At 41.0% G+C, this 27,450-nt stretch overlaps 1 protein-coding gene across 5 annotated transcripts in view; it reads left to right on the forward strand.

Moving 5' to 3' along the window:
• Nucleotides 1–27,450, forward strand: part of LOC132396633 (organic cation/carnitine transporter 2-like) — a 77,794-nt gene that overhangs the window by 39,498 nt on the left and 10,846 nt on the right. The window contains exons 9-11 of one of the 5 annotated variants that reach the window (XR_009513052.1): nt 9,317–9,452; nt 11,742–13,709; nt 26,100–26,555. Coding sequence is in view for 1 of the 5 variants with exons in the window: in XM_059974342.1 (XP_059830325.1) it covers nt 9,317–9,452; nt 11,742–11,811 (206 nt within the window). In the remaining 4 variants the exon portion in view is untranslated. Of the gene's footprint in view, nt 1–9,316; nt 9,453–11,741; nt 16,874–16,903; nt 17,956–26,099; nt 26,556–27,450 lie in introns of those variants that run through there. The other 4 variants (XR_009513054.1, XR_009513055.1, XR_009513053.1 and 1 more) reach the window with 4 other exon arrangements.

The following is a 27,450-nucleotide window of genomic DNA, read 5'->3' on the forward strand; positions in this document are numbered from 1 at the left end:
GACATAGAAGATAGCGAGATCATTATGTAGTATGATGGGATATACTCCAGATTATTGAGAGAGGCAAGGTTAAGATTTCTGTCCTCTCATTATCCAATCTTTTTCCTTACCTAGTACTCTATTTTTGATGAATGCTCCAAGAAATTTGTCATTTATCAGGTTTAGTACCTACTATTGTGACTAAGTGAGACTGTGTCCAATCAGTGAGTGGGAGCATGAGAAGTGACAATTTCATATAGGCTTGTGGCTGAAAATGTTAAAAAGCAGCACTTTGCTGCAGTTTTCAGAGCTGGACTGTGCCCAATCAGTGAAGGGATTCATTAGAAAGGGCAAATAAAAATAAGGCAGGGGCAAAGGGCAGACAGAGCAGCCATTGTGTGAGTGGGCCAATGTTGGGGTGGCTTTGGCTCATCAGGCTTGGACAAGGTAAGTATCTTGTAAGTCTCTTCTTTTTCTTTAGTATTCGTTCCTCATTGGTTAAAGCACAGTTAGTGCACTGAAAATGGCCCCAGGGTCTGTGTTTTGTTCTGTGTGGGAGATGTGGGAATTCTGGGAGAGTAAAAGCCACTTGTATAATCACATCTGCTGCAGCTACTCAGTGAACATGTTAAGGAACTGGAGCTGCATCTCGATGACCTTTGACTCATAGGGGAGACTGAGGAAGTGACAGGGAGGTAATCACCCCTAGGTTGCAGGGGGTAGGTATCTGGGTGACTGTCAGGAGAAGGAAGGAAGATGGGCACCATACCCATGTGGCTGTTCACTTCAATAATAAGTACACCACTTTGGATACTGTTAAGGAGTCAACCCACCAGAGAGGAGCCAGAGCAACCGGGATCCCAGCACTGAGTCTGAGAGGTGAAGAGGGCTGCAGGACATGATAGAAACACTCGGATAGCATGTTGTCTCCCAGGTGCCAGGGTCAGGGATGTGTTGGATTGGCTCCACAGCATTCTAAAGGGGGAGGGTGAGCAGCCAGAAGTTTTGGTTCTTATCGGCACTAATGACATGGGCAGGAAAGGTGAGGAGGTCCTGAAGAGAGATTTTTGGGAGCTAGGTAGAAAGCTGGAAAAGAGGCAGTGTCTAGTAAGACTGCTAGAAAGGACAGGCTAATGATAGGGGAAAATTGCTGTCAATGGGATGAGTTGTGATGTAAAAGGGGGACAAAATTGTAAAGGGTGATGAAGACAGGACTGAAGGTGTTATAAATTAATGCACACAGTATACAGAATAAGGCAGGTGAACTCACAGAGCAGTTACAGATTGGCATACATGGCTTTATTAGCATCACTGAATTGCGGCTGAAAGAAAATTGTAGCTGGGAGTTTAATGTCCAAGGATACACATCGTATTGAAAGGACATGCAGGTAGGCAGAGAGGGCGGGGTAGCTCTGTTGGTTAAAAAATGAAATCAAATCATTAGAAAGAGGTGATATTGGATCGGAAGGTGCAGAATCTTTGTGGAGAGAACTAAGAAACTGCAAAGGTAAAAAGACCATGATGGGAGTTACATACAGACCTCTGAGCAGTCGTAAAGATGTGGTCTACAAATTACAATGAGAGATAGAAAATTCATGTCAAAAGGACAATATTACAATAGTCATGGGGATTTCAATATGCAGGTAGATTAGGGCAAATCAAGTTGATGCTGGATCCCAAGAGAGGGAGTTTCTAGAATGCCTACGAGATGACTCTTTGGAGCAGCTCCTGACTGAGTCCACTAGCAGGGTCAGCTATTCTGGACTGGTTGTTGTGTAATGAACCAGAATTGATTAGCGTGCTTAAGGTAAAGGAAGCCTTAGGGTGCAGTGATCATAATGTGATAGAACTTGGCCTGCAATTTGAGAAGGAGAGGCTAAAGTCACATGTATCCGTTTTGCAGTGGAGTAAAAGGAATTACAGAGGCATGAAAGAGGAGCTGGCCAAAATTGATTGGAAGGGAGCTCTAGAAGGATGATGGCAAAACAGCAATGGCTAGAGTTTCTGGGAACAATTCAAAAGGCACAGAATCCATGCTTCCCACAGAAGAAGTAATATTCTAAAGGCAGGATGATGCCAAAGCCACCATAAAAACCAAAAAAAGGGCATATAATAGAACAAAAATAGTGCTAAATTAGAGGATTGGGAAGCTTTTAAAAGTCAACAGAAGGCAATTTTTAAAAAAAATCATAAGGAAGAAAAGGCAATGGTAAGTGAACCAATGAAATGAAACAGGATGCCAAAAGTTTCTTCAGATATATGAAGTGTAAAAGTGTTGTGAGAGTAGATATCAAATTATTGGAAAATGATACTGGAAAAGTAGAAATGGGGGACAAAGAAATGGCTGATGAACTGGATAAGTATTTGGCATCGATCTTCACCATGGAAGACACAAGCAGTGGGCCAGAAGTACAAGAGTGTCGGGGGCAGAAGTGTGTAAAGTACTAGGGAGAAGGTACTTGGGAAACTGAAAGATTTGAAGATAAATAAGCCACCTGGACCAGATGGTCTCCAGCCAAGGGTTATGAAAGAAGTAGCTGAAGAGATTGTGGAGGCATTAGTAATGATCTTTCAAGAATCACTGGATTCTGGTATGGGCAGAGGTCAGGAAAATTGCAAATGTCACTCCACTCTTCAAGAAGGAATAGAGTACGAAGAGAGGAAGTTATTGGCCAGTTAGTCTGACCTCAGTGGTGGGGAAGATGTTTAAGTTGATTGTGGTTTCAGGCTACTTAGAGGCATATAATAAAATAGGCTGAAGTCTGAATGTTGTGTACTTGGAATTTCAGAAAGCCTTTGACAATAAACAATAGCCAGTAGGTGCAGGAGTAGGCCATTTGGCCCTTCAAGCCAGCACCGCCATTCAATGTGATCGTGGCTGATCATCCACAATCAGTACCCCGTTCCTGCCTTCTCCCCATATCCCTTGACTCTGCTATCTTTAAGAGCTCTGTTTAACTCTTTCTTGAAACCATCCAGAGATCTGGCCTCCACTGCCTTCTGAGGTGAAGCATTCCATAGATCCACAACTCTCTGGGTGAAAAAGGTGCTAAACATGTGACTGCCTGGAGGCAAGAGCGGGAATAAAGGGAGCCTTTTCTGGTAGGCTGCCGGTGACTAGCGGTGTTCCACAGGAGTCTGTGTTGGAACCTGCTTCTTTTTATGTTATCTCTCAACAATTTGGATGATGAAATTGATGACTATGTGGCCAAATTTGAAGCCAATATGAGGGTAGGTGAAGGGACAGGTAGTGTTGAGAAAGCTGAGAGGCTGCAGAATGACTTAAACAGATTAGGAGAAGAGGCAAAGTGGCAGATAGAATTCGATGTCAGGACATGTGTGATCATGCACTTTAGTAGAAGGAGCAAAAATATAGACTATTTTCTAAATGGGCAGAAAATTCAAAAATCAGAAAATGCAAAGGCACTTGGGAGTCCTCACACAGCTTAACTTCCAGGTTGATTTGGTGTTGACGAAGGCAAATGCAATGTCAGCATTCATTGCAACCGGACTAGAATATAAAAACAAGGATGTAATGTTGAGACTTTACAAAGCTTTATAAAGCACTGGTAAGGTCTCAGTTGGAGAACTGTGAGCAGTTTTAGGCCCCTTATCTAAGAAAGGTTTCAAAGAAGATTCATGAAAATTACTCTGGAATTGAAAGTCTTATCATATGAGGAGCATTTGATTGCTGTGGCCTGTACTCACTGGAATTCAGAAGAATGGGTGGGGGGGACCTCATTGAAACCTATTGAATGTTGAAAGGCTTCAATAAAGTGATTGTGGAGTGGATGTTTTCTATGTTAGGGGAGCCCAAGACCAGAGGACACAGCCTAAGAAAAGAAGGGCACCCATTTAGACTGGAGATGAGGAGGAATTTCTTTATCCAGAGAGTGGTGAATCTGTGGAATTCATTCAGTTGGGTAGCTGTGGAGGCCAAGTCATTGTGTACATTTAAGGTAAAGTTTGATAGATTCGTGGTTAGTCAGGGCATGAAGGGATACTGGGAGAAGGCAGGAGATTGGGGCTGAGAGAGCAATGATCAACCATAATGAAGTCACAACCAAGAGAAAATCTGCAGATACTGGAAATCAAAGTAAACCACACAAAATGGTGGAGGAACTCAGCAGGCCAGGCAGGATCTATGGAAAAGAGTAAACAGTCAACATTTTGAGCCGAGAGACCATGATGAAATGATGGAGCAGACTCAATGGGACAAATTGCCCAATACTGCTCCTATTTCTTAGGATCTTGTTACTTACTTCTAGCCCTTCTAGAATTACAAATGCCTGAATATTTATACTTCACAATCAGCCCTTGAAAAGTGACTCATGGGATGTTCAAGTGTTTGAAGGTAAAAACCAGATAATCATTTTAATTCCCTTAAATCAGCTCAGCTAATCTGGTTTATCAACATGTTATAAGCAATAGGCAATTAAATCCACTCATATTTTCTATGAAAGCAATGAAGTTACCTGAAATGCAACAATATCTGCAAGGAAACACACATACAGCTGGATATCAGGATACTGAAATCTGTTTATTGCAGGAAGCAGCTGCTGAGGGTGTCTAAGATTACTGTAAACTGATAAATGCAATTATGAAAGCACGAAACAATTTAGTAATTAAAGAGTAAAGGAACTCATATTTACCTGGGGGCTTCCGTGGCTTCAGGATATGTCAATATATTTTAAAGCCAATGAAAGAGAATTTAGTTTAATGCAGCAGCCTTTGTTTCACACAGCAAATTTAGGGACATGGCTATTAAATAAATCAATTGATTAAATGTTTTTATTTTCTCTGAGTTTTAGCAGATGGATAAATACTAGCCATCTGGAAAAGTTAAAGAAGTTAGGAAAAGCTCTATGTTTTTCTTTGGGTTGGTACTATGGGGGGCGGGGGGAGGGGGTAGATCATGGCCTCAGTTTAATATGTAATCTGAGAGACTTGACCTCTGACCTTGCAGCTCTCCCTCAGCGTAGTTCAGTGTATGGCTGAATATGTGCACATCCCTCAAGAGCAACTTCTAAATCTTACAGTGAGACCAGATTTACATTTGTTTATTAATCACAAGTACATCAAAAGATGCAGTGAAATGTGTCATTTTTAAGTTAGCAACCAACACAATCTGAGGATGGGCTGCAGGCAGCTGGCAAGTTCAGAACCATAGCAGGTTCAGCAGAGCATTGCAGGACCAACATACAATAACAAAACAAACCCCTTTCCCTGCACTGAAGTCCAGATTAAACCATCGCCTTGTCAAAATACTTAGAACTAGTCTCTCATCTTTGTGGAAAAAAGTATTGGTGATAATTAGAACGTTCTCAAAAATAATTATTATTTTGTACTCCTGGGAGGACTCTCCTGTTGCTTTGGACTAGTTGTGTGGATTGCAAAACTGATACAGAAAGTTCAAAATTCAGAAGAAGTAGCTGGCTGATCTGAATTTGAGCAAGACAATTTAGGCTTCTCTGTGCACCAATTCTCATTATTGTGATAATCATAAAAGGCCACAAACAATCAAGTCCCAGTAATTATGGAGGTAGAGAAAGGAACAGGAGTTCCCATTGGGTGTAAAGGCATGGCCTCACATTGTTTTTTACTACCTTCCTCTCTAAGCTAAATCGGCAGGTTAGTCAGCTGCTGTGATAAAGTTGATGAGCTCTTGTAGAATGAAGGTCATGGTGGCATATATGTATAAAGGTGATATTTAAGACGGAATCATTGGTCAGAATAGGTGAGGCCAGGCTACCCAGTTGAAGGAAAATTGCCAGGAAGCATCATGAGTCAGAAGTGAAGAATATGAATTGGTAAACAAGGGGGAAGGATTGACTGGTGACTTGACCTGAGAGATATAAGGCAAGGGTGATAATAATGGAATCTGTGTTTCCAGCAGATTTGACAACTCCAATATCTCCTTGAATCAGCTTCCAGCTATTTAATACATAAATCAATTCAATACTGAGGTACCAATTTATGCAATGTATTCATGACCAAGATCTCAATCTGATAAAATTGGGAATCTGCCCAAAATACTATTCCAGATAGCTTGTGTATTAATGGTAAACTATGAGAATCAAATACAGTTTATTTATAAAATTCTAGTAAACTGGGTTATTATTGTCACATGTACAGTGTGACAAAAATACACTGTACAAGGTACACTGACAAGCTTTGTTTTGCATTCCATCCATACAGATAATTTAATCACATCAACAGAATGAGGTAGTAACAAGAGAAACCAACTAAAAAAATGCTGAATAAAAAGTGTTATAGTCACAGAGAAAGTGCAGTGCAGGCAACGAGGTACATAACGAGATAGATTCTGAGTTCAAGAGTCCATCTTATCATACTAGAGCACTGACTGTTCAGTTTCCAGGAAAGTACATGAAAACTTCACAACGTAGTATTTTCTTGATATTTCACTCACGAAGAGAATCCCTCTGCTTTTTTACATCCTAACAAGCATATAAGTAACAGTAAGATTTCTAAATTGATATCCACTCCCCTCCACCGTTGACCCAAAATGTCAAATATCCTATTCCTTCCATAGATTCTGCCTAACCCACTTTGCATTTGCTTCAGATTGCAGCATCTGGCTCTCCTGTATCTCTGGATAAAATTTGTCATTGGTGAGGTAACAGATGGAATCAATGTGATAAACCTGGACATACAAACCATGTTTTATAAAGTCCCATATTTAGATTAAAGACTAACAGGAAAGAGGGCATTCCAGAAAAGTTAAGACCTTGTCTAAGTTACAGAAAGCAGGGAGTAGCAGTGAGAGGGAAAATGAAAGGAGGGATATTCAGTGGGGTTTACTTAGGGAGAATAACAAGACACACAATCCAGAAATAAACAATTGGATATACTGTGTATATATTAATTATGGAGCAGGATATGCCACCGATAGAATGTTTAGCAAGTCACACCACTGGTACATAAAGGAAGGAGGCAGGTGACCACCAGGAGTAGTGGTAAGTCCAAGCAGATAGAGGAGGAGTCCCCTCTTAAGCAAGTATACTGTTTTGTATACTGTTGGAAAGGGGAGGGTTGGGGTGTGGCCTCTTAAAGGAAATCAGCTTCAGCAGCTCGTTTGTGGCACTGCGGTTGACTCTGATACAAAGCAGGAGAGTAGAAATTCCAGGCAAACACTAATCATGGGGGATTCGTCTCTGAGGGGAAAGTCTTTCTGAAAGATGAGAGTGAGATTTCAGAAATGTATGTTTCCTCCCTGGTGCCTCAGATTGGGTACTAAACATTCTGATGGGAGAGGAAGATGTGGCACATAGACTAGGCATAGAGGGCATTGGTTTTCTGCGGGCTAACAGGATTTGTGTGGATGGTCAAAAAGTTTGGCATCAACAACAGTACTGTACAAAAGTCTTAGGCACATATATATATCTAGGAAACTTAAGACTTTTGTATTGTTCTGTATCTGTCAATGTGGAATTGAGAGTGAGTTTATAAATTTAACAGGAGCAAAGGATGTTGGAATGGTGTTCAAAGGGTGTGGAAATAGTGGCAGAGGAGGAGTGTTGGGGGGCATGTGTTGACATGGTTGCAGACAAACCCAGCACTGAGACATCAGGCAAGGTCATTTGCTTCTAAACGTTTGGTTTATTGATCATGATAGAACGTCTCTCTGGTATCTTGCGCTCTCCTTTCTCCATTTCCCAACCATGACCTTCCTTTCCCTCTCCCTCCTCCATTCCTACTCTTAGTCCACATTAGAGACCCATATCATAAGGTTATTAGGAGCAGAATTAGGCCATTCAACCCATTGAGTCTGCTCCACCATTCCATTGTGGCTGATCCCAGATCCCACTCAATCCATACACCTACCTTCTCATCATATCCTTTGATGCCCTGACTGATCAGAAAACTCTAAACTTCCACCTCGAATATAGCCATGGACTTGGACTCCACTGCAGTCTGTGGCAGAACATTCCACAGATTCACCATTCTTTGGCTAAAAAACAATTCCTTCCACCTGCATTCTAAAAGGCTGTCCCTCAATTTTTAGCCTGTGCCCTCTAGTTCTGGATGCCCCCACCATAAGAAACATCCTGTCTATATCCATCCTATCTAATCCTTTCAATATTCGGTAGGTTTCAATGAGATCCCCACCCGCATTCTTCTAAATTCCAGTGAGTACAGGACCAAAGCTGCCAAATGCTCCTCGTTCCTGGAATCATCCTCGTGAACCTCCTCTGGACTCTCTCCAATGACAACACATCTCTTCTGAGATATGGGGCCCAAAGCTATTGACAATACTCCAAGTGTGGCCTGACTAGTGTCTTATAAAGTCTCAGCGTTATCTCCTTGTTTTAAATTCTATTCCTCTTGAAATAAATGCCATCACTTCATTTGCCTTCTTTACCACAGACTCAACCTGTATATTAACCTTCTGGGAGTCTTGCCCAAGGACTCCCAAGTCCCTCTGAACCTCTGATGTTTGAATCTTCTCCCACTGAGATAATAGTCTGCACTATTACTCCTCTTGCCAAAATGTATTATCATACATTTCCCAAGACAGTATTCCATCTGCCAATTTATGCCCGTTCTTCCAATTTGTCTAAGTCCTGTTGCAATTGCATTGCTTCCTCAGCCCTACCTACCCCTCCACCTATCTGCGTATCAACCTCAGGCTTTGCCACAAAGCCATCAATTTCAGAATGAGATTTATCATTACTCACATATATCATGATTTTTTTTGCAGCTGCATTACAGTGCAATACATGAAATACTACTGTACTATGCAAAACTCTTCTGAACTGATAACTCTGTGACTGCAGGACAGAATTTCCAGGCCCTTTGATGTCATAAAGCGTAATGTAGCAAACTATAAAAAGATAAAGGGCAGCAATGGAGTGGGTGGCTTGGTGCCAGATAAAATTTAATACTTGGAAAAGCAAAGTGTCATATTTTATATGTAAGAATGAAAAGAGGAAACATCAACTTGGCGGCAATATTCTCAAAGAAACACAAGAACAAAGAAGCCTGGAGGTTTAAAAACAGTTCATTAAAAGCAGCAGGGCAGGTCATGTAGTATTTATGGAGGCTTTGAGTACAAGAGCAAGGGGAGACAGGATGAACCTCTATGAAACACTAATGGACCTCAGATGGAGCTTTGTGTCCACACTCTAGGAAAGATGTGTAGGCTTTAAAGAGAATGCAGGGAAATTCACTCAAATTATTCCCAGGTTGAGCGTCTTTTGTTATGTTGATAGACTGGAAAGTTATATCATGAACGTATTTTGTTATGGCTGAGAAAACAGAATTCAGTGAACTTAGACTTCAGGTTGGATTAATGCTGCCTCTTCCTGTTTTTCAGTTGCCCATAGTGGTGTTTTGCCCTTCATTCTAATGGGCAGTTTCATGATAATATCCGGATTAATAAGTTTATTGCTGCCTGAAACTCACAACCAGCCTCTTCCAGAGACAATTCAGCAGATCCAGCCAATCAAATGGTAAGTGAAGAAAACATAGAGACATGGAGAGACACGGAAACAGGTACTTTGATCTGCTGAGTCTATGCTGCCAATCAACCAACCACTTACACGAATCCCTTTTTTTATCTGGGTCAGCTTGTTTGAAACTCAAGACATTTTATGGAGGACGGACGTCCTGGATTTTGAAATGGGCTTGAGAATTAGCTATGTTTCCATGCATATTATAAAAAGATCATTTTAAAATAAAGATAAAACCTAGACTCAGTATGCACAAAAGCATGAGGGAAATAGACAAGTCAAAATCTGGGCAGAATTGAGATAGTTACCTGCTGGCAAGTGTGATCTTGCTTTGATCATATAAAATGTAAATTAAATTCTGAAAGAGCTTGTCAGAGTAGATGTGGAACCGATGTCTGTCCTGGGTGGAGTAACTGAAGTCAGGGGGTCACAGTCCAATTGGAAATAGAAAGAGGAGCAGAACATTCAGCCTACTGATTCTGCTTTAAATTAATTAAATCCATTTTTTATATTTTTAAATGTTCCTGAATATCGAAAACAATAAAAATTAATTCAAAAGGCTACTGTCAGCAAAAAAGGTGTTATAAGATCATCAGAGCATTTCTGAAGCAGGCCCCAGGAAATTCTTGACATTTAAGGACAAGTCTGCCTACAAAATGGATGAAGCAAGAAGATCGGGCCCATAACCTGTGAAAATTAAGTGCCATTGTAAGAAATGCACAGAGGCTGTGTGGTGGGCTAAATCATGATTAATTTTTCAGCGCAGACACCTAGCGAAGATAATGGACTACCTTCATGCAATGCTTTTGACAATTGTGTTCTCCAAATTATCATTTTCATTGTGACATTCAAGATGATTGTCAATACCTCCAAATTCTTCGTAGTTCCTAACTTGCTGAAGTAGTGAAATCACTTAATTTTCACTCCTGGCTGTTTCTGGCAACTCCTGCGCTCAATGCTTGAAACCGCAGTGAGCAAAACGGTTCTGAATTGTCTTATTGCTTATTTCTTCCCAAACATCAGTGACAAAAATCACAATTGACCCTATTTAAAAACTGTTCTCTGGAAGCGCGGTGTCGTGTCGAACAGCATCACAAGTACATGCGACTACTGCTAGCTAGAAACCGTTTGACCAACAGTCACCTATCCCAATGAAATAGCATCGTGTCCTAAATAAATGAAGGTAATTCCCCCTATTTTCTTGATTAGATTTTGTACTTTAAGAGTTGTCCAAATAAGCCGGTGTCCCGATTAACCAATGGCTCAATTAATTGGAATCTACCTCTATTTGTGTAACTGGTACATAACTAGCTTCCTGCAGAAACCTGGTGCACAAAGTTTTCTCTTTCTCTTTGTGGTTTTGAAGGACCATAAATACTCGGGTCAGCTCCACCCAAGTAATTAGTACCTGAGATCTGAAAGAAATCTGATCAATTTTCAATTGGAAAATTTAAGATTAGGACCCATTTAGTAGATGGAAGACCACTTAAGGAGGAGGAGATGTACCTGTCAACAGCATGCAGCACAAATGGAAAATGTCACATTTTATGACTGAGTTATATATGAAAATAACTCAGATATTTAATTTTATTATGTATCTTTTGCTCTTCGACAAATACCCTTTTAAAATCACTTCTGTTTGAAGAAGCTTCAGTAATGGAAGATGATATTTATTTCTAAGCAATTGCAATCTTATTCAGAATCCATGGACAATGGAAATTGAACAAAAGCACTGGACATCTAACTAGTAATGCCATATTTAATGTGGAAGGACGCATTCTTACCCTGAAATTAATCATAAGGTTCCACTTTATGATTCAACAAAAAATGTAAATCCATTGGTAAGGAAAACTGCAAAATCAGAGGACAATGACAATATAATTACATTTACTGGAGGAGAGGTGTAAATATAAATTATGTCTTAATCTTAAAATTAATTTCAGATTTCTTGCAGTTAAGATCAAATTCTGTGTCATATGGTATTGAAATAATATTCTTTACATGGAGAGGAAGAAATAAAACTAAGAGGGAGAAGTTTTATTTGCAGGATGAGTCGCTGAAGCAAGGCACAATCCACATTTAAGTATTTTACTAAGATATTGCAAAGGTTTAAATCATAATAATATCTCTATTAAAGTAACTATTAGCAAATAGAAGAAGCAAAATAACACAGGTGACTGCAAACCTTTAAATATATAAATATTTCTACACTTTTGCATGAAAGGGAAAATGAATTGATGTTAATGCACGTCTGTCAGATGGTAAAGTGTTCTCATTTTTTTCTTTCAGCCCGACAAACATCAAAGGAATCAATTTCTGCACTAAGTCACATGATCACGCACCTCCACAGCAGGACTAAGTTATCCAGTGGGACGACTCACTGTTTCACCATTCAGGTAATTTTTTTTTTGCTTTTATTTCACTCTTCGCATCCTCCTTCCTCCATCTTTGCATAAATATGTTGATGGAAGTGGCAAGAGAAAGTTATGAATTGAGGGGAAGAGAAAGTTATTGTGGATCCCTTCAAGCAGGGGTTCCCCAACCTGGGGTCTGCAGACCCCTCAGTTAATGGTAAGGCTCTATGGCATTAATAAGGTTGGGAACCTCTGGCTTCGAGGCAGAACCAGGCAAAATCATAATTGAGGAATAATAAAATAGTAGAGACATTAATATTCTGTGTTAGCTAAATTCATGATCTAATGAGAAATGTAAATGTGAAAATAGTGAATAAGATCATACAATAAAAGCTGACAGGAATAAATGATTAAATCTGCGCTAGAATCAGGAGGTCTGGACCACTAAGCTGCAGATGTGATTCTGAATTCTACTTTGGAAACTGGGGTATTTATTTTTAAGTTATTATATCTGCGAGGAAAAAATGTTTGCATCATTAATGGTGACCATGGGCTTCTGGATTGTTGTTCAACTGGTTCAGTGAAGGAAATCCATTATCCTTATTAAGCCTGCTCAAGCATGACCCCAGAGCAAGCTTTGCGGCTCCTGTCCGCTCGGCCCAGGGGTAATTAGGGATCAGCAATAAGTGCTGACCTTGGCAGTGGTATCTACATAGAGTGGGTGAATAGATAATAGCTTTTTTTAATCTATTGTTCTTGCTGCCCAAATCATAAGGAATTAGGTGGCTGGAGATTCAGCCACAATTCTAATTTACAGTTCCCTAGAGTAAATGACAATTCCCATGGATTGTTATTTAACAAGTATAATCTATTCATGAAAGTAAGAGAGAATATAGTCCGGAGCAATATCCATAGTAAAATATCAACTATGAAGGAAGTGTTGAAAAGCACTTGGGAGTGACAGGGAAATCACCAATTAGGTAAATTGAACACAATTTTACAAAGGACTTTTCGTGTGTCTAACAAGCAGAGTGGATAAGAGGGACCAGTGTTTCCAATGAGAACAATAAACATAATATAATGAGTAATAACAAAAGAGCAGATCTGAAAAATTGGACTAACGGTTTAAATTTGTGTCGTATTATTACTATAATGCGAGGACTGGGCCTCTAAACTGCAGTATCACCTAGCAGGGGTTGGCCTGCAGGGTGAGCATCAGGGCTGGTTGAGAGAACATCTTGGTGGGCTGGGAGGTGTGGACTATATACTGTACATGCATATTCTGCATTGCCATAATTTTACTAATATCCTATATGCGCTTGTATATTTAAAGACTGGGCCTCAAAGCCATGGATTCGCCTTGTGGGAGTTGGATGTCAGGGTGAGGATTGGACCTCAAAACCATGGTATCGCTTAACAGGTGTTGGGTTGGGTCGGCAAATGATATGGGTGGGCTGGGGATTCTGGGCAATGTACAAACGCTGTGCTGGTGTATTTACCTGATATGCTATATGGGTTTGTTGACTTGTATGTTCAAGGACTGGGCATCCAGCCATTGTGTCTCTGAGGAAGGGAGATCGGGACACTTTTATTCCAGAATGTGTTCTTGTGAATGACTGTTGGTAATGTGTTTTAGCACCTTGACCTGTGCTAACGCTGTCTCAAATTCATGAGTATTCAGGTATGGTTGAATGACAATTAAACTGGATTGAATTGAATTGTCTTATTTTGCTCTTTACAGCTCTTGAGGCCAACCTCAGCACTGCTCTCAAGGTGACAAGCAGGGGATAGCTGAAAGCAATTCAGCATGACTCGCTCTGTGATGCACATGAATGCAAAATAACTGTGAGACAGCACAAGCATGCAAACTGTAGAAAAGATTATCAATCTGTTAAGTGAAATGGTAAAGGATTTTATTAACAACCCATTTGTTCTTTTAGTTATACAGACAAAATGCTGGAGGAACTCAGCAGGCCAGGCAGCATCTGTGGAAAGCAATAACAGAGGGTGAGGGGGGAGGAGAGGAAGAAGTACAAGATAGTAGGTGACAGGTGAGACGGAGAGAGAGGGAGGTGAAGTAAAGAGCTGGGAAGTTGATTGGTGAAAGAAATAAAGGGATGGAGAAGAGGGAATCTGAAAGGAGAGGTCAAAAGACCATGGAAGACCAGGGGGGAAGCCCCAGAGGGAGTTGATAGACAGGTAAGGAGAGAGAGAGAAATGGAAATGGTGTATGGTGAAGCAGGGGGAGGGCAATTACCAGAAGTTTGAGAAATTGATGTTCATGCCATCAGGTTGGAGACTACACAGACGGAATATAATGTGTTGCTCCCCTAACCTGAGAGGAGGCCATGGACGGACCTTTTATTCCATCTGGGAAATCTCCAACTTCCCTCTGGTCTCCTCCTCCTTTCCGTTCTTCCATGGTCTTCTGCTTCTATCAAATTCCCCCTTCTCCAGCCCTTTACCTCTTTCACTAATCAACTTCTCCGCTCTTTACTTCACCCTTCTCCCTCTCCCGGCTTCACCTATCACCTACTATCTTGTACTTCTTCCTCCTCTCCCCCCTCACCATCTTCTTCCTCTGACTTCTCATCTCTTTTTTCCCAACATGATGAAAGTTCTCAGCCTGAAATGTCAACTGTTTACTCTTTTCCATTAATACTGCATGACTTGATGAGCTCCTCCAGCATTTTGTGTATATTACTTTGATTTCCAGCTTTTGCAGATTTTCTCTTATTTGTTCTTACAGGTAATTCATGTGATCTATTTTCAAATTGTATGATGCAGGCCAGCTTATATTTCAAAAATTTAAACTTAGGCACGTGAATATGGTAAAAATGCTATTGAGTTGAGTGGTGGATGGAAGCCATAGGAAAACATTTGTTTTGTATCTTCCAGTTATTTAATACTTTCAATTCAAAAAGAGGATTTGAAAATAAAAGTAAAGGTAACTGGTCTTGGTAAGACCATATCGGGAAAATTTTGTATAAGTCTTGTTCTCTACCTAGTAAACAATATAGTTACGATCAAAGAAGTGCAGTGAAGATTCACTGGATTGATTTCTGGGATGGCATGCTTGTTGAAAGAGGAAAGATAAGACTGTGGTCCTAACTTGGAGATACAATAGACAATAGACAGCAGGTGCAGGAGTAGGCCATTTGGCCCTTCTAGCCAGCACCACCATTCACTGTGATCATTGGCTGATCATACACAATCAGTACCCCGTTCCTGCCCTCTCTCCATATCCCTTGACCCCGCTATCTATAAGAGCTCTGTCTAACTCTCTCTTGAATGCATCCAGAGACTTAGCCTCCACTGCCTTCTGGGGCAGAACATTCCACATATCCACCACTCTCTGGGTGAAAAAGTTTTTCCGCATCTCTGTTCTAAATGGCCTACCCCTTATTCTTAAACTGTGGCCTCTAGTTCTGGACTCACCCATCAGCGGGAGCATGTTTCCTGCCTCTAGTGTGTCCAATCCCTTAATAATCTTATATGTCTGAATCAGATCCCCTCTCATCCTTCTAAATTCCAGTGTATACAAGCCCAGTCGCTCCAATCTTTCAACATATGACAGTCCCGCCATTCCAGGAATTAACCTTGTGAACCTATGCTGCACTCCCTCAATAGTAAGAATGTCCTTCCTCAAATTTGGAGACCAAAACTGCACACAATACTCCAGGTGGGGTCTCACCAGGGCCCTGTACAGCTGCAGAAAGACCTCTTTACTCCTATACTCAATTCCTCTTGTTATAAAAACCAGTATGCCATTAGCTTTCTTCACTGCCTGCTGTACCTGCATGCTTGCTTTCATTGACTGATGTACAAGAACACCTAGATCTCGTTGTACTTCCCCTTTTCCTAACTTGACTCCATTTAGATAGTAATCTGCCTTCCTGTTCTTGCCACCAAAGTGGATAACCTCACATTTATCCACATTAAACTGCATCTGCCATACATTTGCCCACTCACCCAACCTGTCCAAGTCACCCTGCATTCTCATAACATCCTCCTGACATTTCACACTGCCACCCAGCTTTGTGTCATCAGCAGATTTGCTAATGTTACTTTTAATCCCTTCATCTAAATCATTAATGTATATTGTAAGCTGCGGTCCCAGCACCGAACCTTGTGGTACCCCACTGATCACAGCCTGCCATTCCGAAAGGGACCCGTTAATCACTACTCTTTGTTTCCTGTCAGCCAGCCAATTTTCAATCCATGTCAGTACTCTGCCCCCAATACCATGTGCCCTAATTTTGCCCACTAATCTCCTATGTGGGACTTTATCAAAAGCTTTCTGGAAGTCCAGGTACACTACATCCACTGGCTCTCCCTTGTCCATTTTCATAGTTACATCCTCAAAAAACTCCAGAAGATTAGTCAAGCATGATTTTCCCTTCATAAATCCATGCTGACTCGGACTGATCCTCCTACTGCTATCCAAATGTGTCGTAATTTCCTCTTTTATAATTGACTGCAGCATCCTTCCCACCACTGACGTCAGGCTAACTGGTCTATAGTTCCCTGTTTTCTCTCTCCCTCCTTTCTTGAAAAGTGGGACAACATTAGCCGCCCTCCAATCAGCAGGAAAAGTTCCTGAATCTATAGAACATTGGAAAATGATTATCAATGCGTCCACGATTTCTAGAGCCACCTCTTTAAGTACCCTGGGATGCAGACCATCAGGTCCTGGGGACTTATCAGCCTTCAGACTCAACAGTCTATCCAACACCGTTTCTTGTCTAATATAAATTTCCTTCAGTTCATCCTTTACCCTAGTTCCTTTGGCCACTATTACATCTGGGAGATTGTTTGTGTCTTCCCTAGTGAAGACAGATCCAAAGTACCTGTTTACATACGAACACCTGAATTAAGACTACTCCGCCCCATTGAGCCTACTCCATTCACTCAAGAGACTTCAATGTTCCCTCTAATTATTTTTACAGTTGCATATTCCAACTATTGCTCCAAACGGAATTTTTACACGGCTTGAAAACTGTGGTGTTTTAATTTTTTTTTTGTAATATGCATACTGTGGTAATTAGAATGAAGATTTAAAAATCATATGCGTTTAATTTTATTTATTAATTGAAGGGTATAACGAAGTACAAAGGCAGCTGGTGATGTAGCAGCATGCGCACCAGATTTTGAGTTGAGTGTTCCCGGGTTCGAACCTGGTCGGCTCCTTGAACGCCTTCCACCCGTGCTCAGTTGAGGATTGCGGTAGTGACTCGGCCTCATAAAAAAAAAGCAGACAAATGCTAAAGAAACGGCAAGGTTGCCATTCGATGCCCCACAAGACACAGAGACGACAACAATAATGAAACACAGTACAACATAGAAGATCTTTCACGTTTCGTAGAAGTTTTTCTAGCTGTGTCCAATTCCAGCTGTGTGCAACAGAGGCTGTGTGCACGGGAATATTGCAGTTACTGCGTGGCTGCGCACTCATGCAGCTTAGGGAGAACAGTGATTGTTTTGACTGTAACCTTGGCTCCATGTTCCCACCTACCCCTCGTAACCTTTTATAAAAAGCAAATTGTATTTGGCAAGTCTGATACATTTTAACCAAGATAAGTAACTTAAAATTTTAAGAGAAAGCGCGTAGTACTGTAGGTCAACTGGTTCGGTGCAAATGAGAATGTGACAGCAGGGGAGTAGATAAACTGATGTTTATTAATGGTGATCACATTCATGGTCTTGGGAGCACTGGAGTAGTTGAACATGAATTTGGAATCCGGTATTATACATCTTCTTTCAGGAGTTCAGTGCAATTTCTTCATCTACTAATTATACTTCCTACCAGACAATACCGTACTGCAGAATACAGACATAACCATTCTGGTTAACTGTAGTTTTCACCCCTTTTTTAAATAATTGATCCAAAAATACAAATTATTAAAGAGGAAAAACAGTGCAAGCATACTCAAAGGGAGAAAAATCTAATAAATGGGGTATATTCCTTGAAAACACTGTTTTCTTTGACGAAAAAATGTGTTTCTTTAACTTCTTAATGACTTAGAAATCAGTCTTTAGCTAATTATAATGAAAGAAACCATTAGACTAGACTTTGACATGTAATGATGTGGGTAACAGCTTCATAATGTAACTTGGATTTGTGAAGATTATGTTAGTGCATTAAAGCACTGAATTGCCAAACGTGTTAACTATGGAAGCAGTTTCATTCCAGTAGGCTCAGGGTTTGGAACTGTAAGGAGTCAAAAATATTATTTCAATGAAAGAGATTTGAAATTAAAGCACTATTAGGAATAACAACAGACAACGCATACAACATCGATCCAGGCATCAACTGCAAACACAGCAAATTCACTTCATGCCCTGTTGATCTTACAAGGTCCTGCTCTGGGTGGTTAACTTGGAAATATATCTCATTAACCAGCCAAGCATAGGTTACACTCTCTGAATCATTTTTTACAAGTCAGTGCCTGATTCATCCTTCACTGGGCATATTCTGAATTTACCTGAGTGATGATCACAAAGAAATGTAAAAGTTTTTTAAAAAGCTTCAAAAATAGTGATTACTTTAAAATACAAGAGAAGAACAGGAGGGTTTCAGGTCAAAATAAAACAGAAGACAGAAAGTATATCAAGTGGTAACAAGAGAAAATCTGCAGATGCTGGAAATCCAAGCAACACACACAAAAGGCTGGAGGAACTCAGCAGATCAGGGAATATCTATGGAAAAGAGTGAACAGTCAACGTTTTGGGCCAAGATCCTGATGAAGGGTATCAATTGTTGACTCCCCTAGACAACTGATCACTTCGGGTTTACTTCCAAACACAACAAATGATATGACTAATTTTAAGTTGATCTATCAGGGGTTTCCAACCTGAAATCCATAGACCCCTTGGTTATTGGTAGGGTGTCCATGACAAATAAAAAATCTAGGGAGATCAAAAGACCAGTAAGCCTGTAATTTTCTATGTAGGAGAAAAGGATAATTGTGTTTTGTTAAATTGTCCTATAGTCATACCTATAACTTCAGGATATTCTTTTGAATTTTAATGCACGTAATGATATTTTCCATTAAAATTTAACAGATCCCTTTCAATAAGTGAAAATCCTCTTCTGTAGTCAATTGCCAATGGGTTTTTCAATGATTTGTATCATAGCTTATGTGAATTGTTGTTAGACAGGAAAATTAAGATGTAGATTCTAGTCCAGTGTACTTCTGCGCTGGTGAATTAAACTGGTTTGAGTTACTTATTAATTATTAACTTTTAAACCTGAGTACAATAATTCAGTCATGCCACAGAAACATTATTTCAGACTCCTGCCAAAATAAGTGAGGTACCTTGTTTGACTTCCTAATTGCTCTAAAATCCAATTTCCTTATATTATTACACTTCCATAATATATTAAACAACAGCAACTGTAATTGGCATTAGTCTTAAGAAACAAACTTATTGTATTGTTCCTGACATTCCAAGTGCAATGATAGTGAAATTAGCAATGTTTATCCCATTGAATTTCATTGCTTCATGTACATGTGTGTTAAAACACAACTATTTGCACATTTTATTTTATTTATTTGTAGAGATACTGTGCGGAATAGGCTCTTCCGGCCCTTCAAGGTGCGCGGCCCAGCATTCCCCGGATTTAATCCTCGCCTAATGACAGGACAATTTACAAGGACCAATTAACCTACCAGTCAATATGCCTTTGGATTGTGGGAGGAAACCCATGCAATCACATGCAAAGTGTACAAATTACTTACAGTCAGTGGCAGGGATTAAAACTATCTGTAAGCATAGTTTACAGATAAACTATACTGTAAAGCATTGTGCTAACCATTTTGCTACAATGCCGCCCCAATGATAAACTAACTTCTCCACAGGTACATTCATGGAGTTCTTACAGATGGAGATCTTTTCAGAAACTGTTGAATGAGTCTATTTAGCCATAATTACATATGAGTACTACATGATATTAAGGAACCCAAGGGAGAGGAGTGTGAAGGCAACGAAGTGTCCCTGAGCAGTGCTGTGGTAAAAAGATTAGCTGAAGTTTTTTTTGAATAGCAGAGAATGCACAAACGGTCACAACTATTTCAGGTGAAGGATCTCAGCCCAAAATGTTGGCTCAGTATTTCCCTCTACAGATTCTGCCTGATCTACTGTTTTCCACCAGTAGTTTAATTTTTGATCTAGATTCCAACATCTCATTTCTCTTTCTAATTTTCTTGCATTCAAATGCTGGATGACTAATGGATAAAGGGATTCAAGGAGGCTATTCAACATTGCTTTCAAAGCACCTTTTAGGGAAAAGCATCACATGCTAGTCTTGTCAGAAATACACAAAGCTCATAAATATAAAAAATGTGGTGTGTGATATCTAATTCCAAATTACATGATATTAGAAAGAATTATTTTTATAATGTTTTATTAGCCTGTACTGTATTGTTGTTTTATTCATTCAAATGTTCTATTTGAATAGTGCTAAAACATTATTAAAAAAAGGGTGGCATCTAAATGGGGAGAAGGTTCAAACATCAGGGATATAGGGGGACTTAGGAGTCCTCATGTAAGATTCCCAGAAGGTTAATTCACGGGTTGAGTCAGTGGTGAAGAAGACAAATGCAATGTTGGCATTTATTTCAAGGAGAATAAAATATAAAAGCAAGGAGTTAATGCTGACGCTTTAGAAGAGACCAGTCAGGCCACAGTTGGAGTATTGTCAACTTTTTTGGGTCACATATCTCAGAAAGGATGTGTTGTCATTGGACAGAGTCCAGAGGAGATTCATGAGGATGATTTTGGGAATGAAGAGGTTAACATATGAGGAGTGTTTGGCAGGTTTGGGTCTGTACTCACTGGAATTTGGAAGAATTCGGGTGGAATTGAAACCTACCATATGTTGAAAGGAGTAGAAAGGGTGGATGTGGAGAAGATGTTTCCCATAGTGAGAGTATCCAGAACTAGAGGGCACAGGCTAAAAATTGAGGGGCGACCTTTTAGACCTCTTAGACTGCTTGTTGATGTCACCTTGGTAGGATGCTGGACATCCAATGATAACTGAACACCAGAACAAAATTAGCATTCCAAGACATGACAAAGCAAAAGAAATGTAGATGATGGAAATTTGAAAGAAGAACTGAAGCTAAAAGAAATAATCAAAGATCATTGGACTTCTCTGAGGATAGCAATGAGCAGGGATGGTTTACAGCAAGTTGTCTGCATTGACTCCATCTCATTACGTATAACTCATGACACATTGGTTGCCACATAAACCTAACTATACCCATGATTATTTTAATTAATTTCAAAAAATGGAACAGATGGAACAGCCTAAACATTGATAAACAATAAATTCATTGCTACTGAATAGATCTGCGTATACAACACCAAAACTTGGTATCCTTGATGGGTTCCCAAAACAGACGAAAAAACAAATGCTGAAGGAACTTGGCAAGATGTAGGCAAGTGATAGATGTTGTTTCAGATTGAGATCTTACATCAGTTTGCATCCTCCAGCAGTTTGTTCTCTCACTTCAGATTCCAGCATCTGCAGTCTCTTGAGTCCTCAAACATTCCAATGTAATTATTAAGTTAATAGGTAACAAGCAAGATGGTTACATTACTCGACGTTTTTCTGTCAAGCTGTTTTGAATACACAGGAATGACTGCCTGGAAAATGAATGGAAAGCCTAACATGAGTTGGAGCTTTCTTGCCTCAATATGGAAGGAGGCAATTCAGCCCATCAAATTCATGCCAATTCCCTACAGAAAACTGTCATCTGTCCTGTTCTTATTTCTGTATAGCTCAGTAACTTATTCTCTCTTATATGCATTTCTTTGGCCATTTACAGTAATCAGTCAATCTAGTTGTGGATTTTTTAGGATGTGTGAGGGAAAGTCCAGAGTGCAATGCAGAAAGCTATACAGTTACTGGGAGAATGTTCAAGCTCTGCAAAAGCAACATTGGAAGATGTGGACCAAACTCAGACCACTGGAGCCCCAGTGTTACCACTGACCTCTGTACTCCCATATTAAGATTCAAGTATATTTGCTATCAAAGAATGTATAAATTATACAACCCTGAGATTTGCTTGTTCACAAAGTAAGAAACCTGAAAGAACCCAATTAAAAGAAAAAAAATAAAAGACCAGCACCTGATGCGAAAAAAAACACAAATCATGCAAATAATTGAAATGAATGATAACGTTCTGGACCAAAGTAGAGTCCTCAGATCCAATACCCAAAATAGAACCAAAACCTCACTTATCAGTTCAATAGACAATAGACAATAGACAATAGGTGCAGAAGTAGACCATTCGGCCCCTCGAGTCTGCACCGCCATTCTGAGATCATGGCTGATCATTCACTATCAATACCCTGCCTTGTCCCCATATCCCTTGATTCCCCTATCCATCAGATATCTATCCAGCTCCTTCTTGAAAGCATCCAGAGAATTGGCCTCCACCATCTTCCGAGGCAATGCATTCCACACCTCCACAACTCTCTGGGAGAAGAAGCTCTTTCTCAACTCTGTTTTAAATAACTGACCTCTTATTCTCAATCCATGCCCTCTGGTACTGGACTCTCCCAACATCTGGAACATATTTCCTGCCTCAATCCTATCAAATCCTTTAATTATCTTAAACGTTTCAATCAGATCCCCTCTCAATCTCCTCAATTCCAGCATGTACAAGCCCCATCTCTCCAATCTCTCTGCGTAAGACAGCCCTGCCATCCCAGGAATCAACCTAGTGAATCTACGCTGCACTTCCTCAATTGCCAGAATGTCCTTCCTTAAACCTGGAGACCAAAACTGTACACAATATTCCAGGTGTGGTCTCACCAGGGCCCTGTACAAATGCAAAAGAACATCCTTGCTCTTGTATTCAATTCCCCTTGTAACAAAGGCCAACATTCCATTTGCCCTCTTCACTGCCTGTAGCACTTGCTCATTCACCTTCATTGACTGGTGAACTAGGACTCCTAGGTCTCTTTGCATTTCTCCCTTACCTAACTCGACACCGTTCAGACAATACTCTGCCCTCTTGTTCCTGCTTCCAAAGTGGATAACTTCACATTTATTCACATTGAATGACATCTGCCAAGTATCTGCCCACTCACTCAGCCTATCCAAGTCTCCCTGTATTCTCCTAATGTCCTCTTCGCATGTCACACTGCCACCCAGTTTAGTATCGTCAGCAAACTTGCTGATATAGTTTTCAATGCCCTCATCTAAATCATTGACATAAATCGTAAAGAGCTGTGGTCCCAATACAGAGCCCTGTGGTACCCCACTAGTCACCTCCAGCCAGTCTGAGAAACACCCATTCACTGCTACCCTTTGCTTTCTATCTGCCAACCAGTTTTCTATCCATGTTGAAACCCTGCCCCCAATGCCATGAGCTCTGATTTTACTCACCAATCTCCTATGTGGCACCTTATCGAATGCCTTCTGAAAATCTAGGTACACAACATCTACTGGCTTACCCTCGTCTAACATCCTTGTTACACCCTCAGTTCATTGTATTAGCAGGCACAGCAGCCAGAGCAGTCTTCATAACTGTCGCACTATGGAGAGAGGAGTGACTATCGAGGAAAATGAATGAAATCGGCTCTTGCCTCTGATCCTGACCTCCCGTCTTTTCAGTCTATCTGGGCTGGTGTTTAACTTGACCAAAAAATGGACAGCAAAAGGCTCTGGTGCCCTAGAGAGAGGGGAGCCCATTGTGGAGGGCAAGCAAAATCAGCTCTTGCTTCGGATCTGGACCAGCATATGAATTGCCTGAACAGTGAATCGTACCTTGCACCAGGACCCAGCTGTAGTGAAAGGCTCTGGGCCGAGATGACGCTGCCCAGTGACTCGCTCCGTGCCCAGATTTTCCCTCCCAGCCCGAAGCTGCTCTCAATCTTGTCAAATCAGCATGGCGCCCAGAGTGATCCAACCTTGCACCCGGGCCAGTTGTATGGGCACCGGATCTCCTCTGATTAAAGGAGCAAGTAATGTGTAGGGTCCAGGTTACAAGACCATAAGCAGAATTAGACCACTCTGACCATTGAGACTCTGCCATTTGACCATGGCTGATTTTTTATCCCTCTCAATCCTGTTCTCCTGCCTTCTAGCCTTTGATGCCGTTACTAATTGAGACCCTATTAACCTCCACTTTAAATATACCCAATGTCTTGGCCTGTTCAGCCATCTGTGGCAATGAATTCAACAGACTCACCACACTCTGGCTAAAGATATTCCTCCTCATCCCTGTTCTAAAGGGCTGTCCTTCTTTTCTGAAGCTGTGCCCTCCGGTCCTAGACTTTCCCACCATATGAAACCTCCTCTCCATGTCCACTCTATCTAGATAGTCCAATTTTCAATATTCAATATTTTTCAATGATATTTCCCCACCTCCCCCCCCCCCATATTTTTCTCAATCCCATTAAGTAGGCCCAGAGCAATCAAAAGCTGCTCGTGCATTAACTCAGTCATTCTCAGGATTATTCTTGTGAACTTATCCAATGCCAGCACATCCTTTCTGAGGTAAGGACCTCAAAACTGTCCACAACACACCAAGTGTGGGGTATTACATCCTTGTTGTAATGATTGTTGACCAGTGATTCTCAAAGAAATTGCCAGTTTATACCGCCACTCATGATCAAATGTACTGCCGCCTTTCATTTCTGAGGCTCTCAAATAAATATAAACTGAATTGGAAGTTATTTTTGGAAACAGGAAACAGGGGAAAGAGAAAAATTAGAATAGGAATTAATGTATATTTTTCTGGTTTTGAGATTTCATCCTTATTATCGAAATTGGATACTGTGCCAACCATTGAAAGAGACTGAAAAGCACTTCATTTCCCATTTCCCCTTTTTCTTGTTATTACTTTGAATTTCCACCATCTGCAGTTTTTTTTGCTTTCAATTGCAGCAAAAGGAGAATTAATTATGTCATGGGGAATCCCAAGGTTTTTGTCATGGTCCGGTCCGAAGTCTGCATTCCAGTTCACTCCAGACTCCGGGTCCTCCGGCTGTCCCTTGTTTCAATTGGACTTAACCATCAGCACCTGATGCTCACCCTGGGGCTGGGAATATATGTGGCCCTGGGATTGAGTGTGGTTGGGGGTTGTCTTGTCAAGCTTCCCTGGGTGCAAATGGCTGGTGGAAAGGTAGAATGGCCACTTGCCATCTTTAGGCTGGGATGGAGAACCATTGCTTCTTGGAGCCTTGCTGTCAGTAATTGGAGCTGTTATTGTGCTATGGATTTGGCTGCTCCCTGGGCCAGCTGGGTGGCCGTCAGTCACTCTGAGCTAGGTAGGGATCTGGTTGTTTCTGTAGCCAGACAAGGTTGCTGGCTGTAACTGTGACTTGGAGCAAACCCTGATGCAGAGATGGAACTGTCTGTTGTTCTTTGATGTTTGTCTCTTCCTGTCCTTGCCCTGTGGGGTAAGTCAGGCTGTTCTGTGTTGCCCTGTGGGGGGGAATCTGTCTTGTCTTTGCCTTTGTGGGGTAAGTCAGGCCATTCTGCTGTTACCTGATGGATGGTCCTGCCCCACCTTGGTATGGAGTGTAAGTTGAGTCTTGGCTTGTTGCAGGATAAGTCCTGGCTCTATGCTGATGTACTGCTCCTAGTTTGCCTCCAAGCTCCAGCCTCTGAGTTATGCAAGCCTTGAGCTCCAAGAGCCCCAGACTCAGGACCCCAGAACCCAGGCCTTGTCACATCTGTGCCTGGTTTGGGGTCTGAGCCTGAGTCAAGACCCAGGTTCTGGGTCCGTGTCCAGTTTCGGGCTTGGTGTCCACCCCAGGTTCCTTGTTCCCAGTCCCTCATTCTGGTCCCACTTCCCTAGCCTAGTCTGTGTCCAGTCCTGGCCCTAGTACTTCAGTGTCTGTGTCCTGCATTTGGGTCCATTCCCAACACCCTCCTTATGACAGTTTTTCCCAGCACTGATTGTCAAATGTCTCCTCTCATTGAACTGAGAGTAACAAGATTCCAGACACCTCCCCAAATCAAATTATGGATGATCACCTGGCACATAGCTTGGAAGATGATAAATTACATTAATTTGTTGGCTGGAATGTGGAATTTGCTGTGCCTTTAAAAGGTAGGTGGACAAGTTCTTACAAGTAGAAGCTACTGGTGGCTACATGGGTTGAAATTGGACTCCTGAAACTTGTTTGTGTACTCCCAGATGGATTTCCCAGCATCTGTTTCCTAACTGATCAATTTTTTTTTGTACTTCTGCCTGCTGTTTGCTCCTTTCAATCAGATGCAAAATACTCACTGCCTTCTCAGTTATTTTCTCTTAATTTTGAGTTGCAGTGGGCCAGGAATTCCTGAGCTGAGTGTGATTAACATTTTAATCAGAAGATACCTTGAGAATATCCCTGAAGCACTTCTTTCATTCTGGTAAACTGCTGTTGAGATTGAGTTCAGAAGAAAGCATTTGACTTGGGAGCCTAGTGTTGGGTGTGTGGGTGATATGGTCAGTGTAGTAAGAGTCTTGGTCCTGGGGAATTTAGCCTTGGAAAGGATGCTGACATTGCTTTCCTTTTTCAGATTCAGATTAATTTCTTTATCACATCCACAATGAAGCATAAGTGAAATGCATCATTTGTGTTAACAACTAACACAACCCAAAGATGTGCTGGCGGAAGCCGGCAGGTGCTGACATACAATCCAGCACAAAATGGCATAGAAGAACACAAGCAACAACAACAAATAACAACAGCAAAACGAACACCTTTCTTCCAGCACACACGGACAGGCCTCCAACTGGTAATCTTCACACATTTCGCAGAGATGGCTGTAGATTCTGCCTGACCTGCTGAGCTCCTCCAGCATTTTGTGTGTGTTGCTTTGGATTTCCAGCACCTGATTTTGAGATGCCTGTTGTAAGGTGTCAATGTCTCTGAGGAAAGTGAGTCTGCAGTTGTCCCATTGATCGTGAATGTAGGAACACATCTAAAATACTCTTCAAATACTCCAGTCAGGGGTCATAGATTTAAGATGAGAGGGGGGAAAATATAAAGGGGACAAGTGATAAGTTTTTCACACAGGGTGGTGGGCATGGAATGAGCTGCCAGAAGAAGTGGTAGAGGTGGGTACAAAGTTTAAAATGCATACAGGTAGCTTCATGGATGGGAAAGTTTTAAAAGAACTTGGGACAAATGCAAGTAAATGGGTTAAGCGCAGGTAAGAACATTGGTCAGCATGGATTATTTGGTCCAAAGTGCCTGTTTCTGTGCTGTATAACTCTAACTGTAAGGTAACAGGTTTCCTGCCACATCCTGAGGTTTATTGGGCACTAGAAATTGCCCCTAGTATAATGATTGGAAGGAGAATCAGGTTAGTGTTGATGGGGTCCTTAATGTCTAAGGACAAACTTGCTCGATTTTATTCCCATGTTAATCCAATCTGTGATAGATGTCATTCTGAAGTAGCCTCTTTGACCCACATGTTTTGGTCTTGCCCTTGTTTGCAAAAATACTGGAAAGATTTTTGTTATCATTTCAACAATTGAGTATTAATTTGCAACCTCATCCCATTACTGCAATTTTTGGCTTACCAATGGCAGATAAGTTATTTATCCCCGTCAGCTTGGCAGATGATTGCATTTGTTACATTAATGGCTAGAAGATCCATTCTGTTGAACTCAAAAGAAATTAATCCC

The sequence above is a fragment of the Hypanus sabinus genome, chromosome 7 (genome assembly GCF_030144855.1).
Source record: "Hypanus sabinus isolate sHypSab1 chromosome 7, sHypSab1.hap1, whole genome shotgun sequence".
Classification (NCBI taxonomy): Eukaryota; Metazoa; Chordata; class Chondrichthyes; order Myliobatiformes; family Dasyatidae; genus Hypanus; species Hypanus sabinus.